At 38.6% G+C, this 20,071-nt stretch overlaps 1 protein-coding gene across 1 annotated transcript in view; it reads left to right on the forward strand.

Annotated features, from left to right (window-relative positions):
• SLC13A1 (solute carrier family 13 member 1) overlaps window positions 1-20,071 on the forward strand; it is an 86,493-nt gene that overhangs the window by 20,168 nt on the left and 46,254 nt on the right. Inside the window, exons 2-6 of the mRNA XM_049893137.1 lie at window positions 1,676-1,804; window positions 15,277-15,413; window positions 17,628-17,815; window positions 18,407-18,464; window positions 18,546-18,594. Coding sequence (XP_049749094.1) covers window positions 1,676-1,804; window positions 15,277-15,413; window positions 17,628-17,815; window positions 18,407-18,464; window positions 18,546-18,594 — 561 coding nt within the window. The remainder of the gene's footprint in view (window positions 1-1,675; window positions 1,805-15,276; window positions 15,414-17,627; window positions 17,816-18,406; window positions 18,465-18,545; window positions 18,595-20,071) is intronic.

A 20,071-nucleotide genomic window follows, 5' to 3' on the forward strand; every position in this document is an offset into this window, starting at 1 on the left:
CAAGCAAATGAGGCAAAATGTCCATGTTTTTTTAAATAGGATAAAGTATACAGGTATATTTGTTATATTATTTTCTATATGGTTTGAATATTTCATGATTTTGAAAACTCTTTTAAAAGATCCACCACTGGAAAGCTCTAGTACTTCAATTATTATTATTATTATTTTTCCTAAATGCCAGGTAACAGGAACTGCTCTACCCACAGCAACAAAATGACAGGGCAATAGAACCAAGAGACTGGTGGTTGTGGCTAGGGAACAAGACATTTATCTTTAAAACCTAGGATCTTGCAAGTATGATAGAAATGTCAAAAGAAGGAGCTTTTGTGTTATATGTGTGTTCTTACCTAGAAAAAACGCATGGTCTGGTCTTTGTCCTATGCTGGCTGGCGTTTTAAATGAAGCTAGCATTTGCACATTCTCTCCAGTGCAAGTCAGGAAGAGTCAGTCAAGGCTCAGCTTTGTTTGGCAGTTTCATTGTTTGTCAAGAATGTGGAGGTAGGCTCTGTATAAAACCGTCAACATCAAAACACTTTCATTTTTTTCTCCTTTAAAAGAACAACACATTAAAAATATGACATAATTCCAGCATATTAAGGATTTCTTAGAAACCCACTGCAAGGGAAGGGAGGCTGTGTTAGTAAGTAGCAAGCAAGGCCTGAGAACTCACCTGAGGTATGTGAATCTGAGGGCAGCAGAGCTAGAAATTGCATCGCCCTGGGAAAACCTGGAATAAAAGACCTCATTAAATAAAAACAATAATTTTTTGTAAATTGTTCAAATGCAACTCAGAATTCACAGAGAGTATTTTTTTTTTAAGCAGTGTAAGAGCAAAATAGAGCCATAAATCTATGCTAATCTTTATTGATGACTTATATGCTCCAGGTGATTTCATATCAAAATTATTTATATAAGACACATATATAGATACATTTCAACCATTAATGAACAATGCTCTACAACAGAAACCTGCAATTTTATACTCAGCAAAACAACAGATTCGATTAAGCGTCTCCTTCCTGTTGCATCTCCCTGGGAGAGTCCAGGACCTCAGCCGTCTCTCTCAAGAAGCAAAGCAGAAGGTTCTTCACCTTCAGGGTGATGTCACTTAGGGTCCGGATTCAGGCTCATCTGTGGCATGCAACTTGGCACTGTCTGTCTTTCTCTGAGAAAAAAAGTCCAGCAAAAAGGTCTCCCCCTTGACTGTCCACTGGTCGGCTAGAAGGGGAGGAAGGCAAGTGTGCAGGGGCCCCACCCAACAGAGCACCAAGGAGTGCAAATTAAAAGGCAGGTGTGCACCCTGTCCCAGAGAAAGGCTGTGACTTGGCAATTTCTGGACTCCCAGAGAACCAGACCATATGAATGTGAACGCAAACATCTGTATACATTGGTATCGGCACAGAAAATTGGCTATATATGGTTATCTGCTTAGAAGGAAATGTGAAAGGAACTTAATGATTGAAAAGTTTTTTCTCTCTGGTTTTTCATGTTTATGAAACTTGGCCCTTAGAACCTCTGAGAAATGATTACTTTCTGCCCAAATCAAAGGTGCAGAGGACTTCAGAGCTGCTTCTGGCCTCGTTTGTGACCGGGCTTCATGTGCAAATATTGCGTAATTTGTATGGTGATTTCCCCAGCCTCCTAATTTCACCTGTTTTGCTTTCCTTCTTTCTAGGAAGCAGAAGCCGCTTACACACTCTTTGTGGTTGCTATATTTTGGCTCTCAGAAGCCTTGCCTCTGTCGGTAACGGCTTTGCTGCCTGGTTTGATGTTCCCCTTGTTTGGAATCATGCCATCCAAAACGGTAAGTCTCCTGGAAATGTTTGTCACAATTAGATCCCCCATTTTGGGCTGACCTTTCCATCAAGACAAGTTTTTGTTCTTATTTTAATCGTTGTAAAAATGTAGATAACGAAACATTTGCCAATTGAACATTTTCCATGCATACAATTCAGTGAGATCAATTACATCAGTCATGGGCTATTATCACCAATTTCCTTTGCCAAATTTTCCATCCCAATAAACAAAAACTCAATGCTTCCAAACCAGTAATTCCCCCTATTTTCCCTCCTTCCCATCCCTGGTAACCACTATTAAACTCTGATCTCTATATATTTGCCTATTCTAGGTACTTCATATTAGTAAGATCATACAATATTTGTTTTTTACTTATCTCACTCAGGAGAATATTTTCAAGGTTCGTCCATATTATGGCATGGGTCAGAACCTCATTTCTCTTTACGACAGAGTTAATACTCCATTGAGACTCCCTGGGTGGGGCAAACAGTTAAGCACTTGACTACTTACTGACCGAAAGGTTGGCGGCTTGAACCCACACACAGAGGCTCCTTGGGAAGACAGGCCTGGCAATCTGCTTCTGGAAGGTCATGGCCTTAAAACCCTATGGAGCAGTTCTGCTCTGCACACATGGGGTCACTATGAGTCGGAGTCAACTCAACAGGAACTAACAACGACAACAACAATGTTCTGTTGTATGTATATACCACATTTTGTTTATCCATTCTTCTGTTGCTGGGTATCTGGGTTGTTTTGACTTTTTGGCTATTACGAATAGTGCTGCCATGAATATTGGTGTACATGTGCCTGTTCACGTCACTACTCCCAAGTCTGAGAAGAGTTGTTTTTAAAGGGAGCAATCATACTGTTGACAAGACTCAAAACATAAGTCCCTGAAACTTCCAGATGTTTTTCCCCTCAGAATATGGCATGAGTGCCCAGCTTCAGGGAAGAGATGTAGGTGGCAGCTTTTGAGTCGTGCCTGCTAGTAGGAAAATGCATGGCCCTTCCTTTTCTGGCCAGCATCTATGCCTCGTACCTTCCTCCCCACGAAAGGGGCAACTCTCTCAAGTCCTACATAAGCTTTTCCTACTCAGTAGGATTCAGTCTCATACAGCGTTGGAAAAACGATTTTTTTCATTTTGTTTTAATTACGAAAAAGCTTCCCGTTCTCTTTTCCAGAAACCTACCATTTCAAAAGATAAAGCCAAATTAACTTTCATGTGCATTTCTATTGTGCTCTTGCTGAGAGGAGTTTGTTCATGCTGAGAGGTGGTTCTCAGCTTTATACCGCAAAAAAAAAAAAAAAAAATTTTTTTTTTTTTCAAGGGTACCCACCTGAAGAAAATGTATTCAGTTTCCCCTTAAAGGCCTGAAATGCACTGAAACCAGGATATCAGTCTCCATGCAGTCTCCTGTCTCCAGCACACAGCAACTACCTAAAAAAACCACAGCTGAAACAGTTGCCAGGAAAGATGTCAAATTCAAGATGCCAGTCTGCAATTTATCACCTTTGGACTTCTGTCATTTGCTTGGGTCCAATATTGCTATTTTCAGACTCATCCATCTTGTAATGAGGGTGATTTTTTTTTTTTTTTTTTTTTAGCCAACCCTTTCATGCAGTGCTTCTTATGAGACGAGCTGTTTCCTTCCTTATTTCCAGGTCATTTTTCTCCACGTTGGCGCCAAAGTCCAATTTTGCACTTCTGATCCTTTTTTCTTAGTGTACTTCCCCCCACGTGTAATCTTGAATCTTTTCTTTCTAATCTCAGCTATTTGGAGTAGAAGGCTATACTTCAGTTCCTCCAACCCCTGAGCTGAAGCTCTGCCGCCCCATGGAATCTGGGATCTATAATATAAGAAGTTTCTCCCACACTCCAGCATGCCCTACGGCTCTTGATAACAGGAATATAAAAATAAATATATAAAGGGTCGACAGGTTCTCAAAAATAGGATGCCAAATTGTTAAGCCCTGACCTTTTGGCTTGGGTAATCAGGCCTCCAGAAACAGTTAAGCTTAACAGCCACCCATTTATCTCTTACGATTGAATAAAAACTAGCAAAATTTACTTTTTTTTTTCTTTTTATAGAAGCTGAAGTAGAAATGAGATTAATTGTAGCTATGGGGCATTTCTGTAGCAAGCAGACCTGAGTAGGCTTGCTTTGGGAGAGGCATGGAACAATTAGAGGGAAGCAGGAGGAAAAGGGGGCCTAGGCAGGCCTGACTGGGTGGGGGCTGCCAAAGATATACCTCTGACTCTCTGACGTGTCTGGAGCCTGACTAAAAAAACAAAAACAAAAAGAACTCTTGCTGTTGAGTCAATTCTGACTACCTCTGACTCTCTGACGTGTCTGGAGCCTGACTAAAAAAACAAAAACAAAAAGAACTCTTGCTGTTGAGTCAATTCTGACTTATAGTGACCTTATAAAGACAGGGTGGTACTACCCCACAGGGTTTCCAAGGCTATAATCTTTATGGAAGCAGACTACCACATCTTTCAGTGGTTGGTTGGTTCAAATCACCAACCTGTAGGTTTGTAGCCCAAGTGCTTAACCACTGCACCATTACAGCTTTTGATTGGGGGGTGGGGGGGCTGACTAAAGGCAGCAAAATTCTAGATGCCAATAGTGCCTGCATCACTCAGGCTGCTGATACCTACCCCAAACCAAACACCAAACCCATTGCCATTGAGTTGAATTCTGGCCCATAGTAATTGTATAGGACAGAATAGAACCACCCCATAGGGATACCAAGGCTGTAAATCTTTACAGAAGCAGACTACCGCCTATTTCTCCTGTGGAGTGGCTGGTTGGGTTCCAACTGACAATCTTTCCGTTAGCAGCCAAGCACTTAACCATTGTGCCACCAGGGCTTCTTTGATACCTACCTGAGTTCTTTATTCCAAAAGGTGTCTGCCTCATGCTAATTTAACAGTCATAGACTCTGAGACTCAGTCACTTTGCCATATTAAACCTTTCTCTAATATCTAGGATTCCACAAATAAGCCTTGGATATCTTCCACATGATAAAGTTGTTTGGATTTGAAAATAAATAGCATTTCCACCGACAGTCTTCCCAACTCCAGTCTACATGGTTTTCAGAACTCAACTCCCATCCTCAAATTTTCACCACCTCCATTGACACCAAAAACAACAACAACAAAAACAAACCCACTGCTGTGGAATCGACTCTGATTCATAGCGACACTACAGAACAGAGTAGAACTGCCCTACAGGGTTTCCAGGGCTGTAATCTTCATGGAGGCAGACTGCCACATCTTTCTCCCACAGAGCTGCTGGTGGGTTGGAATTGATGACCATTCCTTTAGCAGCTGAGTACTTTAACCACTGCACAATCATGGCCCCCCCCTCGACACCATCATCTTATTTTCCCAGAACTAACTCTAGTTTGTCAGTGATTCTTAACAATTAAATTAATTAAACATAAAGTCTATCACATGGAAAGCACTCACTACATCAATTCATACTCACATTATTTGTACATTTGCAAAATTAAATAGCTGACTCTCCAAACACTCTCACTGTTGCAAAGCTTAGTGATACTATTATTTCCCTTCAGGTATTTAAGCCTTATTTTGTTTTCAACTTTACGTGACTGTTTTCATACAGTTAACCTAACTGAAATTTGAAGCAAACCAAAGTCCTTTGGACTTTTGCTGGAAAAAACTGGTTTTCAATCTTATGATCTTGTTTTCAGATAAGGCAACTGACTTTTTACTAGTAAATAGTTGACCAAACCCTCGCTGTGAGTCAGAATCGACTCAAGGGCACTGGGTTGGGTTTAGTTGACCAAAGCTACAGGGTATAGAGCTAGAGCTTCAGTCAGCAGATCTGAGCTTAAAACCTGATATTTAGCACTAATCACTTGTATGATCCTGATCATGTCTCTAAATGATAATGACTTTTTTCTTCTCATCTCTAAATGAGCAATGATAATGCCACACAACTCAAGGGATATTGTAACAATTGAATCAAATAATATATATGAAAGAGTTATTCTAATTAAGTATCAAAGCATTCTTATGAGTTTTAATATCAAAAACAGTTTGTTTTAATAGATTTAAACTATCATTCCAGCCTATTGCAGCATCTTTGAATCTTAAATCTGCCATTTAGTGGGATAATATGTCTTTAATGTCCTCACTGAAATTCAAAGCCTTACACACTGTTCTTTTTGTGTACTGTTATTCTAACCTTACTTTATCTATTAAGCCAATGCTAAATATCTAAACTTTCTGAGTATATTTTGTGCTTGAAGTATATCAACAATATTGAATTTCTCTCCTATCTGTTGGATTTAACCTGAAATGCTAAATATTTAGAGTGTGCCAATATAATAGTCCAAAATAGGTATTGTTGATACCATTGAAAATGTTTATATATATAATTTTACATGAATATGTGGATACACACATGTGTATATATAATGTATTTTTTCAGTCTTTCAATAAATATTTATGCACTAGGCACTCTGCTAGGCACTTAAAATACAGCAATGAATAGAAAGAGACAAAAACTCCCTGTCTTCCTAGAAAGAGAGGCAATAAACAATAAACCAAATGAAAAGGTAAATTATAGACTGAGTTAGAAGGTAACTGGTGCTGTGGGAAAATACAGCAGGATAATGGGATGAGGAGAGGGTTACAGTTTTAAATAGAGGGCAGACCTCATTGAGATGGTGATACTTGAACAAAGACTCGAGGAAGACAATTGAGCCATAAACTGTATTTGGATATTTGGGTAAAGGCCATTGCAGAAGAGGCAACACCCAGTGCAAAACCTTAAGGGAGGTACATGCCTGCCATGTGATTGAGCAGAGTGCGTGAAGGGGACAATGATAGAAGATGATGACAGGGCTGGACCACGTAGGGCCAAAGTAGGCCATTGTAAGGTTTTCAGTCTAAATGAAATCATACCCTCTGTACAGTTTGGAGCAGAAGAGTGGCATAATCTGAGTTAGATTTTGAAAGGATCACTTGGTCTGCAGCGTTGAGAAATAAGGACACAGGTAGGAGGTTATTGCAATAATCCAAGTGAAAGAACACAGTGATTCAGATCAGGGATAGCAGTAATGACATTGAATATATTCATGATCTGTTGTGAAGGTAATAACAATAAACTGTCCTGATCGATTGGATATGACATATGTTTGAAAGAGGGGAGTCAAGGATGACACACAACTTTTTGACATACTAACTAGAAAGATGGAGTTTCCATCAATTGAGATGAGAAAGATTATGGGCACAGTAGACTTGTAGCAAAGGGTTGAGACCTAGAGTTCAGCACTGGGCAAGTAAGCCTGATATACTTATTAGACATCTAAGTGAAGGTTTTACGTAAGTGGTTGGATACAAATGAGTCCAGAGTTCATGAAGATAGCTGAGCTAGAGATATAGATTTGAGAGCCATCAGCATATAGATGGTATTTAAAGCCCTAAGCTTTGAAGAGTTCTCTTAGATAATGAGTGGAGATAGAAAGGCAAAAGATAAATAATTGACCTCTGGAGAAATACAACAGTGAGAGATCACTGAGAAGAGAAAGTACTAGCAAAGAAAACCGAGGAGGAAAGGTTATTGAGATAGGAGGAAAACCAGAAGAGTGTGAGTTCTGGAGGCCAAAGAAAGCAAAGGTTTTAAGGACAAGGCAATGATCAAATGTTTTAAATCTGCTGATAGGCCAGCTACTGTGAAAACTAGAAACAGACCATTGGATTTAGTAACACGACATAAATAAAAATTAAAAAACAAAATATAGGCTTTATAAACATATAAATTATAATTTGCAAAGCGTTAAAAAAAAAACCCTTATTTCATTTAATTCACAAACTCGACGTGAGGTGGTCTTCGACTTTTACAGTTGGGTATACTGACTTGTAGAAAGGTTGCTCAACTGGCATATTGCATATCTAAGAGAGAACCCAGATGCTCTGTTTGCAAAATTCCATAAATTTTTTTAATGAAATCCCATTTTGAGACAGAAATATAACTATCTCAACCTTGTAAATAGATTTCAGATTCATTAGGAATTTTGACACACCAATTTTGCCTCAGAAATAGTTATATTTGTAAGTGTCATTTACAAACCAGTAGCACCTGCTTCCATTACCTCCTAGACAAATGGGCTAAAAGCAAACACATCTGCTTGTGGCTAATGTTTTTCCATGAATATACTGACTGATGAAAACCAAAGAATAGGCAATACAAGGAAAAACAGAGAATATGAAAACTCCTCCTTAGGCTTAACAATTAATTTCATTTAGACAGTGGGGCCATAGGTTATAGTTTGTTTGCATAGTCTATTAAAGTGATTGGCAAACTATGAGCCTGAGGGCCAAATACATAGTCTGATTCCTTTTTTTTTTTAATAAAGTTTTATTGGAACACAGCCATTAGCCATTTATTTCCATATTGCCAATGCTTTTGTGCTACAATGGCAAAGTTGAGTAGTTGTGATAGAGACCATGTGGCTCATAAAGCCTAAAATGTTTTCTAGCTCACTATTCACAGAAAAAGTCAGTCAACCCCTGGTATAACTAAAGAGATTACAACAAGAATACCTTACTGTTCTGGACATCTGTGTTTAATCACTTACTAGTAATGGCTTCTTTCTATATGTTCCTTTGTACTCTTTAAAGTAGTTTTGAATTTATTCTCTCATTTAATTCTCACAGCGATGAGAAAGTAGATGGGTGGGGCTTATTTCCATAAGCAAAATTATAAAAGGTAAGTTATAATGTCTAGTAATCTTTCAATAATTAACTTGAGCATCAGCTCCTATAAGAAGACCTTCCCAGTTCCTCCAGGCAAAAGTGATCACTTACTCTTTAAACCTCAACTGTACCTTGAGGAGGTATCTCTCATGCATCTATGAAATTTATTGCACGCTCTGTTTAGCTGCTAACCAAAACGTTGGCAGTTTGAATCCACCAGGCACTCCTTGGAAACCCTATGGGGCAGTTCTACTCTGCCCTACAGGGTTGCTATGAGTCAGAATTGACTAGATAGCAATGGATTTTTTAATGGGTTAATACCATTTAAGATCCTTGAAGGTAGGCGTTTATTAATTCAACAATATCTACTGAGTGCCAGGCCTGTGCTAAGTCTATAAATACAGTGATCAATTAGATACCTCTCTGCTTTCAAAAAAAAATCTAGCCTAATGGAGGGACTAGTTAAGTAAAGAAATAATAACTATATAGTTTAAAACGTGCTATAACAGAGTGAAGACTCATCCAACCCAGACTAGAGTATCCAGGGAAGGCATCTTAGAAGAACTGACATCTGAGTTAACCCAGGAAGGAAGATTAAAAGTAACCAAGGCAAGAGGGAGATTAAGTTCCAGGTCAAATGACAAGCCTGTTTTAAATCATTTCTGCATTTGGGCAACTGCCCATATAGGAAGAACTGGGTGGGATGGTGAAAGACAAAGCTGGGGAGATGAGCAGGGAGCAGATGAAGAAGGACCTTGAATGACACATTGAGAAGATTGGATTTGCCCACTGAAGGATTATTAAAAACAAAAAAAAACCTAAGTTGCTATCAAGTTGATTCCAAATCATGAGGACCCCACATGAACTATGTCCATAGGATTTTCAATGGCTGATTTTTCTTTCTTCTAGGTGCCTCTGGGTGGACTCAAACCTTTAACCTTTTGGTTAACAGCTGAGCACCTAAACCATTTGCACCACCCAAGCACTCTGAAGGATTATAGAAAGGCCAATAATGTGTTCAGATTTACATTTTATAAAGGTTTCTGTGACAGTGGTATGGGATAGATCAGAAAAGGGCAGATCATACAATAACCAGGTGAGAAATGGTGAGGGCCTTAGTTAAAGTAGTACCATAAGAATACAAAAAAGTGGATGTGTTTAAAAAATGTGAAAGAACTGGAATATGAATTGATAACTAACAGGCACAGATTGGAGATGAACAAGGAATCACAGCCAACCCTCAAGTTTCTGGCTTGGGCAACTGAGTAGATAGAAGTTTTATTCACTGCAAAAGGGGGTACAAGAGGAAGAGCTTGAAGGTTGGGAAGCAAGAAGCTGGGAAGTACTGTTTTAGATGTGTTGCCTGCTTATAGGAAATTCAAATGGACATGTCCAGTTGAATACACCAGTCTGGAACTCAGAAGGCTTATCCATCTGGACATACAGATCTTGGTGTCTCAGCTTTCATTCAACAAGTGTGTGATGAGTGCCTACTATGAGCTAGGCATTATTTTAGTCACATAGCGATAGAAGATGAATCCATAAAATACACCCATCAGGTGAACAAAACAAGAAGACTGCAAACAGGACCCTGTAGAATACTAGCATTGAAAAGAAGGGTGGAGAAAAACTAATTTGCAAAGTAGGCTGAGAAGGAATAGTCACAGAGGCAGGGAGTAGAACCAGGGAGGGACAAAAATTGTTCACAAGTCTGGAGGCACCAGTAAATTGAAAGAATGCTTATATCAAGAGTAAGAGTTGAGAGAGGGGATTAGGAGGTTGGAGACAAAGTGTGGACAACTGGATTTTAGGAGCTCAGAGATGATAGCTTATTTACTGACTCCCTCATTCCCCCCATCATTCATTCAATACTATTCACTGAGCGCCCGCTCTGTGCCAACACTTGCCAGGTGCCAAATATGTGGTGGTGAGCAAAACAGAGTTCTGGTTCTCATGAAATGTGTAGTGTAATAGGAAAGATAGGCAATAACCAGTTAAACAAATAACACTGATATGCCAAAAATAATGTGATATGTTAAAAAGAAAACAATCAAGGGCTATGGGATACAGAAAAAAACAACAAAAAAAAAAAATACAGACCTATTGAGAAAGTTCTGATATTTAAGAATGGAAAACAAAAGCAACCCATTGCCATCAAGTTGATTCAGACTCATAGCAACCCTACAGGACAGAGTAGAACTGCCCCACAGTGTTTCCAAGGATCACCTCGTGAATTTGAGCTGCTGACCTTTTGGTTAGCAGCCATAGCACTTAACCACTACGCCACCAGGGTTTCCTTGAGAATGGAAGAGCTGTCCAATTGGGTAAAAATACTAGGGAAAAACATGTCAGGCATTTATTCCTGCATCCTCCACTTCTGTTAAGAATGTTTCGTACAGATGCTTATTCAATGTTAGAATACTTAATAAATGAAATAATAAAGAAATTGATGTAATTATTTATTTTTCCATTATCCAATTACTATAGAACATAAAGAGATCATATAAACTTTGAAAAATGTAATAAATTAACATTTAAAAAACATTAAAGTTTCCACTGGTCAACTTTTTATTTCAGGGTAATCATCAATTTTTACTTTGGTTGAAACAAAGTCAAGCTTAGTAAACTGTATTAAAAATACAGGTACAATCTAAAATAAAATCACCATCAGAATTGTTTTCCCTTTTTCGCCATGGATCTATATAACATTGGAATTGTTCTGTTCCGACTCTTCCATTTCTTCTTCTAGACATTATTTGATTTTTTAAACGCTATTCCCTCTTACAATCCACTCTTTCTGCACAGTCTTGTGATTCAGTCTAGCCAAGCACTTCCAGTTGAGATGTTTCAACAAACAGATGCAGCGCTGGAAGCACTCGTCTATACCAAGAAATTTGGAAGGCAGCTACCTGGCAACCAACTGGAAGAGATCCATGTTTGTACCCATTTCAAAGAAAGGTGATCCAACAGAACACAGAAATTATCAAACAATATCATTAATATTGCATAAAAGTAAAATTTTGCTGAAGATCATTCAAAAGCAGTTACAGCAGTACATTGACAGTGAACTGCCAGAAATTCAAGCTGGATTCAGAAGAGGACATGGAACATGACATTCTGATGCCAGATGGATCATGGCTGAAAGCTGAGAATACAAGAAAGATGTTTACCTGTGTTTTATTGACTATGCAAAGGCATTTGACTGCATCATAACAAATTATGGATATCTTAACAAATTACAGATAACAATGCAAAGAATGAGAATTCCAGAACACTTATGTGCTCATGAGGAATCTGTACTTAGACCAAGAGGCAGTCGTTAGAACAGAACAAGGGGGCACTGCATGGTTTAAAGTCAAGAAAAGTGTGCGTCAGGGTTATATCCTTTCCTCATACTTTGTCGGTCTGTATGCTGAGCAAATAATCTGAGAAAGTGGATGTCCTGGATTGAATATGGTCCACCAAAATTATGTGTCAACTTGGTCAGGCCATGATTCCAGTATTGTGTGCTTGTACTCCATTTTTCCTAAGTGTTGTAAATCAGAATTTCTGCCTGTGGTTAAAGAGGATTAGGGTGGGATGTAACACTCTTGCTCAGGTCATATCCCTGATCCAATGAAAGGAAGTGTCCCAGGAGTGCAGCCTCCACCACCTTTTATCTTACAAGAGATAAAAGGAAAGCGAAGCAAGTAGAGAGTTGGGGACCTCATACCACCAAGAAAGCAATGTCGGGAGCAGAGGTCGTCCTCTGGACCTGAGGTTCCTGTGTGGAGAAGCTCCAAGGCCAAAGGAAGATTGATGACATGGACCTTCCTCCAGAGACAACAGAGAGAGAAAGCCTTCCCCTGAAGGTGATGCCCTGAATTTAGACTTGTAGCCTACTAGACTGTGAGAGAATAAATTTATGTTTGTTAAAGCCATCTAACTGTGGCATTTCTATTATAGGAGCTCTAGATGACTAAGACACTGGACTATATAAAGAAAAATGGGGATTGGACAATTGGAGGGAGATTCATTAACAACCTGTGTTATGCAGATGACACAGCCTTGCTTGCTGAAAGCCAAAAGGACTTGAAGCACTTACTGTCGAAGATCAAAGACCACAGCCTTCAGTATGGATTACACCTCAACATAGAGAAAACAGAAATTCTCACAACTGGATCAATAATCAACGTCATGATAAATGGAGAAAAAACTGAAATTGTGAAGGATTATACCTTACTTGGATCCACAATCAATGCCCATAGAAGCAGCAGTCAAGAAATGATTCATTGCATTGGGCAAATCTTCTGCAAAAGACCTCTTTAAAGTGTTAAAAAGCAAAGATGTCACTTTGAGGACTAAGGTGTGCTTGACCCAAGCCATGGTGTTTTCAATTGCCTCATATGCATGTGAAAGCTGAACAATGAACAAGGAAGACTGAAGAATTGATGCCTTTTAATTATGGTGTCGGCAAAGGATATTGACCATGGATGGCCAGAAGAATGAACAAATCTGTCTTGGAAGACATACAGCCAGAATGCTCATTAGAAGCAAGGATGGTGAGACTTCGTCTCACATACTTTGGACATGTTATCAGGAGGGACTGGACCCTGGAGAAGGACATCATGCTTGGTAAAGTAGAGGGTCATCAAAAATGAAGAAGACCCTCAAGGAGATGGTTTGACACAGTAGCTGCAACAATGAGCTCAAGCATAACAATGATTGTGAGGATGACGCAGGACCAGGCAATGTTTCTTTCTGTTTGTACGTAGGGTACAAAAGCAACTCAACGGCACCTAACAACAACAACAACCGTTTCCTGAAGTCAGTTCTCTTGAATACCAGCCTCATGAGGTAAAAAAAAAAAAAAAAACAAAAAACCCTTCCCGTTGAGTCGGTTCTGACTCATAGCAATCCTATAGGCAGAGGAGAACTGCTCCATTGGGTTTCCAAGGCTCTAATCTTTATGGGGAAGTCCTGGTGGTACAGTGGTTAAGTGCTTGGCTGCAAACTGAAATGTTGGCAGTTCAAACCTACCCAGTGGCTCCATCTGCTCTTGTAAAGGAAACTCTAGTGGAACAGTTCTGCCCTGTCCTATACGGTCGCTACTGGAATCGACTCAACATTTGACAATGAATCTTTATGGAAACAGACTGCCACATCTTTCTCCTAAGAAGTGGCTGGTAGCTTTGAAACTGGCAACCTTTAGGTTAGCAGCCTGGCACTTAACCACAGGGTCCTTGTCCCGTGGGGTAGCACATACAAATTTTTTCTTAAATGAAGTTTTTACGATTAAATGAGTTTGTAAAATATACAGTATATGATCCCTCCTCCCACCTCCCCCACTTTGGAAAGTGAAAATAAACATTAGTATTGTAAAAGTTGTGAGAAGATGTGCAGGAAAGAAAATTTTAGTATTTCAAAACTCTGTTTTACCAACTTATTTGAGCACAAAATCCTTTCTTTGAGAAAGAGTTTATGTACCTAACATACTTCAGAGCACTTAACAGCTGCTCAAAGTGTCTAAACACTTAACTGATCTCTGAAAATTGTTAGCTGACAATGGCTTAAAATACCGGTTTACTCAAGAGTATTTGTGTTACAACTGATGACTGCCCTGACAGGGAGCACAACAGAGAACCCCTGAGGGAGCAGAAGATCAGTGGGATGCAGACCCCAAATTCTCATAAAAAGACCAGACTTAATGGTCTGACTGAGAGTAGAGGAATCCCGGCGGTCATGGTCCCCAAACCTTCTGTTGGCCCAGGACAGGAACCATTCCCAAAGACAACTCATCAGACATGGAAGGGACTGGACAATGGGTTGGAGAGAGATGTTGATGAAGAGTGAGCTACTTGTATCAGGTGGACACTTAAGACTGCGTTGCCATCTCCTGTCTGGAGGGGAGATGGGAGGGTAGAGAGGGTTAGGAACTGGCAAAATTGTTACTAAAGGAGAGACCGGAAGGGCTGACTCATTAGAGGGAGAGTAAGTGGGATTATGGAGTAAGGTGTATATAAGCTTACACGTGACAGACTGACTTGATTTGTAAATGTTCACTTAAAGCTCAATAAAAATTATTAAAAAAAAAAAAAAGAGTATTTGTGTTATACTAACTTATAAAGAAGGATCAGTCCCTGGAGAAGGACGTGCTTGGTAGAGGGTCAAAGAAAAAGAGGAAACCCTCAATGAGTTGGGACTGACATAGTGGCTGCAACAGCGGGCTCAAGCATAACAAGGATTGTGAGGATGGCGCAGGACTGGGCAGTGTTTTTTCTTTTGTACATAGGGTCACTATGAGTCAGAATGGACTCGATGACCCTAACAATGACAAGAAAGGTAAAAGCATTCAAAATATGAAGGTATGACTGCATTTATAGCATAGTGGGTGGTGAGGAAGATATTTAGGGGTTTCCAAATCACAGTATCTGCCATTCCACCCTAAGTGCATAGATCAGTTCATCCCAGTTTACAGATACAGGAATTAAAGCATATAAGGTACTTGCCTGATGTTACTCAGCTTTTTAAAAACCCAGTATCTTGCATCCTCCTTGTTGTGTCCATTTTCTTTAGCACTGCTATTTCTGGGTAAGAATACAAAGCATACTTAAATTTGTATTCAGACTCATGTACATTTCTCTCACCAAAATAGAGAGATTATGTAGTTGAAGGTCAAAGTTAAGAACAGCATAACGATGTTTTTTCTTGAGCAATGTTATTTTTCCTCCACCAACGTAAATAAGCATGGGCTTTATTGTGATTTCAGGTGGCATCTGCTTATTTCAAAGACTTTCACCTACTGCTAATTGGAGTCATCTGTTTAGCAACATCAATTGAAAAATGGAATTTACACAAGAGAATTGCTCTGAGAATGGTGATGATGGTGGGTGTAAACCCGGCATGGTGAGTGCTGCATTTGCTACTCCTGGTTTACATTCAGAGCAGACCATTTTGTGCAGAACAGATAGCCAAACAAGTAATGCACACCTAGGGAATTATTTGTATGGCACTATAATTCATGCCTTTTTTTCCCCCCTCTGCAAAAATGAAAGTGATATAAAGTGTGCTTGAGTTGTAGGAGGAAAAAAAAACAACTTTCCTTTCACTGCAGGTCTAATTACAGGGAGATTGGAATGAGTGCACACAACTCTCTCACCTTTTATGCACTGTAGGAGTCAAAGCTAAGAGAAGCCTTGAACCTCAACAGACAAGATTGATAGACTTCAGAGTAGATTTCAGCCCTATCTTGTTTATTTGGCTGATTACACATTCAAGATTTGTTCAACAGCATCCTTGATCATCAGGGAGGATGTTAAGAACCAAAGACAAAGACATTACTGACAAAATACAATTGTGGGCAGAAAAATTCCAAGGTGAACATTTTTCTTTTTTAAATCAACTGTGGCAAAGTGAAGCAATCAATTAAGAAGTTTCATCTATAATATGTGATATCACTCATTTGACTAATTTTCCCCCACTGAAATGAAGGTATATATATATTTTTTCATTAATTAGTTGTTTTGGTTTTCTATACACAGAACACCTCTTGTTAAGAACATGAACGTGAGCTCAAGAAAACTTCCAGGGTCATAATCCTTTCCTTTGCATAGTGGCATTGTGCTTTTAAAGACTTAGCAGGCCTTTCCCTTCTTGCCTTTCTTTGATGATAAGAAAACTGTACTGAATTCCATTGCAAAATGCATTCTAGGGTATAGCTACATCTGTGTTTATCATTTATGGAATGAATGGTTTTGCTAAAGACAAAAGCAGCACAAAACAAAACAAAAAATTTTTTAAATGACTCGGATGAGACAAAAGTCTTTTTATTCATTTTTGTTGTTACTTACAGGTTTAAAAGCATGTACTGACTGAAAGCATTTCACTCTTAAAATGCAATAGTGTTCCATATCCCTTGGGGTGCTATAGAAATGTATCCCTTTTCCGGGACCCTCTGCTCACTTATCCACTGACCCCAGAAGGGCAATGCACAACACAGTGGCACCAGAGTCCTTCTGTCCATCAGGTGACTAAGTGGCTTTTCAGTTTAAGGCATTTTCATCACACAGAAGCTTTATCTGTATCCCAACTTTTATTTATAGGAGAAGGTTTTCAAGTCCTGCTAATGACTTAAAAGTGTTTCTAGTTTTCTTTTTATTAAGAATCTTTTTTTTTTTTTTTGGTTTAAACAAATGTCTAAAAAGTTTTCATTTATGTTGTTTGACATGTGGAAAATGTTCCCGTTCTCTGAGATTTCCAGTGACAGCGTGGAATTTTTTTTAGCTATTTTTAAAAGGAAGTCAGAGAATTTCATCAATGGTTCTCTATGGAAAGATGCGCTTCTGAATGATTTTCTGGGACCTCCCACTCGAGAGAGATCATAGTTTTTCCCAAGTGTGATTTTGAAAGTTTATAGGCATGGCACAAACTCTGACAGCCTTCGGTATGCTGTTTTTAGAAGTGAAGAACTACTATATAATAGAAGATAATAGGAAAGTCACGTTTAGAAGAACGTAAATAATAGGGTCTACAGAAAATTCTGAAACATCTTTTTAGCTAGTAATTTTAACAGTTCCTCCAACATTGAACAATAGTAGTAAACTCGTAAAAGGTAGATTTATAAATTTTAATCTCTCTCCTTGTCCTTGTGCCTCTTTGGCATATATACTGATAAACAGAGATATGGTCAAAAGATAAAAAGAAAGAATAAAGAACCCTAAATTCAAAACCTGACCACATTTTCATCTTACTAGTGTATAAAGGTAAGAGGAAATCTCTAAAAAGCACTTAAATATTGGCGTAATGTTATGAGCTATTATACCATATACCACCTTACAGTTTGGTTATAAGTTTAATCATTTTTCCATTTTCTGAGTAAGATTATTATGGTTTCTGGGGAGACGAATCTCTTAAGAGCTCCATTCTGACATGTGCCACTTTGATTTTTGCAAAGCGTTGGCTATACTTGGAGTTCGTCATCCAGGTGAACCTTAACCTTCTGTGTTGCAAAAAAAAATTTCCAACTCGTAGACAACATCCTTTATAGCTAAATAAACAGAGCTAATTTTTTTTAATTAACCCAGAGAGCACAGCTCCATACTAAAGGCTCTCTCCTTTCAGGCTGACGTTGGGGTTCATGGTCAGTACCGCCTTCTTATCTATGTGGCTTAGCAACACTTCCACTGCTGCCATGGTGATGCCCATCGTGGAGGCTGTGGCGCAGCAAATCATCAGCGCCGAAGCAGAGGTCGAGACCGCTCAGATGACTTATTTCAATGGAAATGCCAACCATGGACTGGAAATCGATGGTATCATGTATTGATATGGCCACAGTGGGATCTAGCCATTGAGGCAATAGGCATAAGCTCAAGAATTCTTGGCTACATTTGGAATCAACTATTCATACATGACATGATTGAATTTTTCTCTTCCTATATTTTCCAATATTTATATGAGAAAATTATGTTACACAAATATTTCACTTTTCATTAATGGTTGAATTTATATTCTCTGGCAAAAAAGAAAGGATGACTTTTTAGTATCCTCCACCACTCTGATGTAATTCTTTCTCATGTCTTTATCAGTAGACCTTCCGGTTACACTTTCCTGTCCTGAAATGACCTCTCTGCATTCTACTGGGAATCTTTAATTCCTTCTCTGTGTTCGGATGCAGCATCAGATTTTACTGTGGGTATGCTTCTGGCTCTGGTGTACTGCTCTGAGGCAATGAAAAACCGTGGGGGGAATATTTACGTTTATAAAATACTTTGTTAAGACGAATGGCAATACAAGATGAATTTATTTTCATTTTCTAGTACTGCTGCCATTTTCTCTCACACACATACACCCAAAGATAACCTTTTATTGAAATTATTTTCCTTTTATTTAATGTTTTGCAGAAGGTGTTAGTGGAGATGAAATAGATGAGAAGAAAGAAAAAACAAAACCACTTCCAGGGTAAAGAATGTTGGCATTTTGATCAGGATTTTCCAAATTACATTTTAACAAAATTATAAACTGGGTAAATTTATTTTTCAGATACTGTAATGATGCAGAGAAAATTTCAAGCAAGATAGAATTGGAAAAGGTACATTAAATTTGATTCTTTCTAAATACTTATATATGAAATTATATTAGAGTTACAGTTAGATCGGTGTACATTTTAAAACCTATGTTACTTGCTTCCTTGTCTATGAAGTATTTTGCTTGCCTAGGTCAAAACATAGTGCAATGATTTGTTAAGCTTTTATGAGTAAACTTAAATTAACATCCCCGTAGAACCATTTTAGGCTCTGAAAACTAATATCATTATTTTCTTCTTTTACTGGGATTATGGTGATGGCAGTTAGCATCTGAGGTTTCTCATCTCAGGATGTTGTTCTATTTTATTCTTAAAAATCTTGCTGGCCAAATGGCCTGATTTTTATCAGGAGCAGCCTCCTTTCTTCCAGGTTATGAATTTAGAAAGACTCCTATTTGTGTGATTACAAGTCCAGTTATCTTAAATGTCGCCATTGCCACTAAAAAATTCAATTCAGGATTTATAAATTGCTACTGTCAAATGTAGGTGGTGGAGTTGCTGTTACAGCTGTTCTAGAAGTTCAAAGAAAGAAGCAGAACCTTTGTAGGCTATCCCATAGAATTCATTTCCCCCAAATAAATCAATATATTAAAAAAAAAGAAATACTAGGTTGCTTTAAGAGCAATATATCTGGAGACACTCAGAAATAATCCTGCATAGAAATAGTCCTACAGTAACCATGGCATTAGGAATAGGCGAGTGGGACATATGTTCCTTCCTCAGGCAATATGCATTAGCATACAACTCAATAGGAAAAAGAAGAAAATCTCATTATTTACAGAAATCTGAAAAAGCAATTTCTATGTAAAGAGAACAAATACAAAATTTTAAACTCTTAGCTGCAGTAGACATTAAGGGTTTCTAAGGATGGGAATTGCATATACATTGATGAAAATATTATCCTTTTTAGAGATAGAAGTAGTTCTTTTAAAGTATAGAAATCCAACAGCTTGTCAGATATATTATCAGAGTAAATTGGCAAGTCTAAACAGAAAGAATATTGGTGCACTCAGTAACTTTCTTGTGATCATCTTTAGAAGCACTGTCTCCTGGCATGATGCCTAAAGGTCGAGTCAAGTCACTTCAAATTGATTTGCTATTCAGCATTGTCCTAGGCATTATATGAAGGTCTGTTGATGTGAAGACCTACTCCTTACTGTAAGCAGCACAGAGTCCAGTGGGGAAGATGGGCTTAAAATAATAAGTGTGACATACATACCTCAGCAAAGGCATGCACAGAGGTCAAGCCTTTCAGAAGAGGGAACAACTAGCTTAGTCTGAGGGTGTCATGGGAGGAAGCCTGAGGTAAAGACATTTGAGTCTGGAAGGATGAGAGAGTGTACAAGCAGCAGAATACAGACTCCGTGAGTACAGATCATGTGTTCACCGTATGATCCCCTAGCACATTCCATTGCCTGGAACAGGGTAGGAATTTGGTAAATGTTTCACTATAGTCATTGATGAATGAGTGAATGTAAAGAGT

The sequence above is a fragment of the Elephas maximus genome, chromosome 8 (genome assembly GCF_024166365.1).
Source record: "Elephas maximus indicus isolate mEleMax1 chromosome 8, mEleMax1 primary haplotype, whole genome shotgun sequence".
NCBI classification, from domain to species: Eukaryota; Metazoa; Chordata; class Mammalia; order Proboscidea; family Elephantidae; genus Elephas; species Elephas maximus.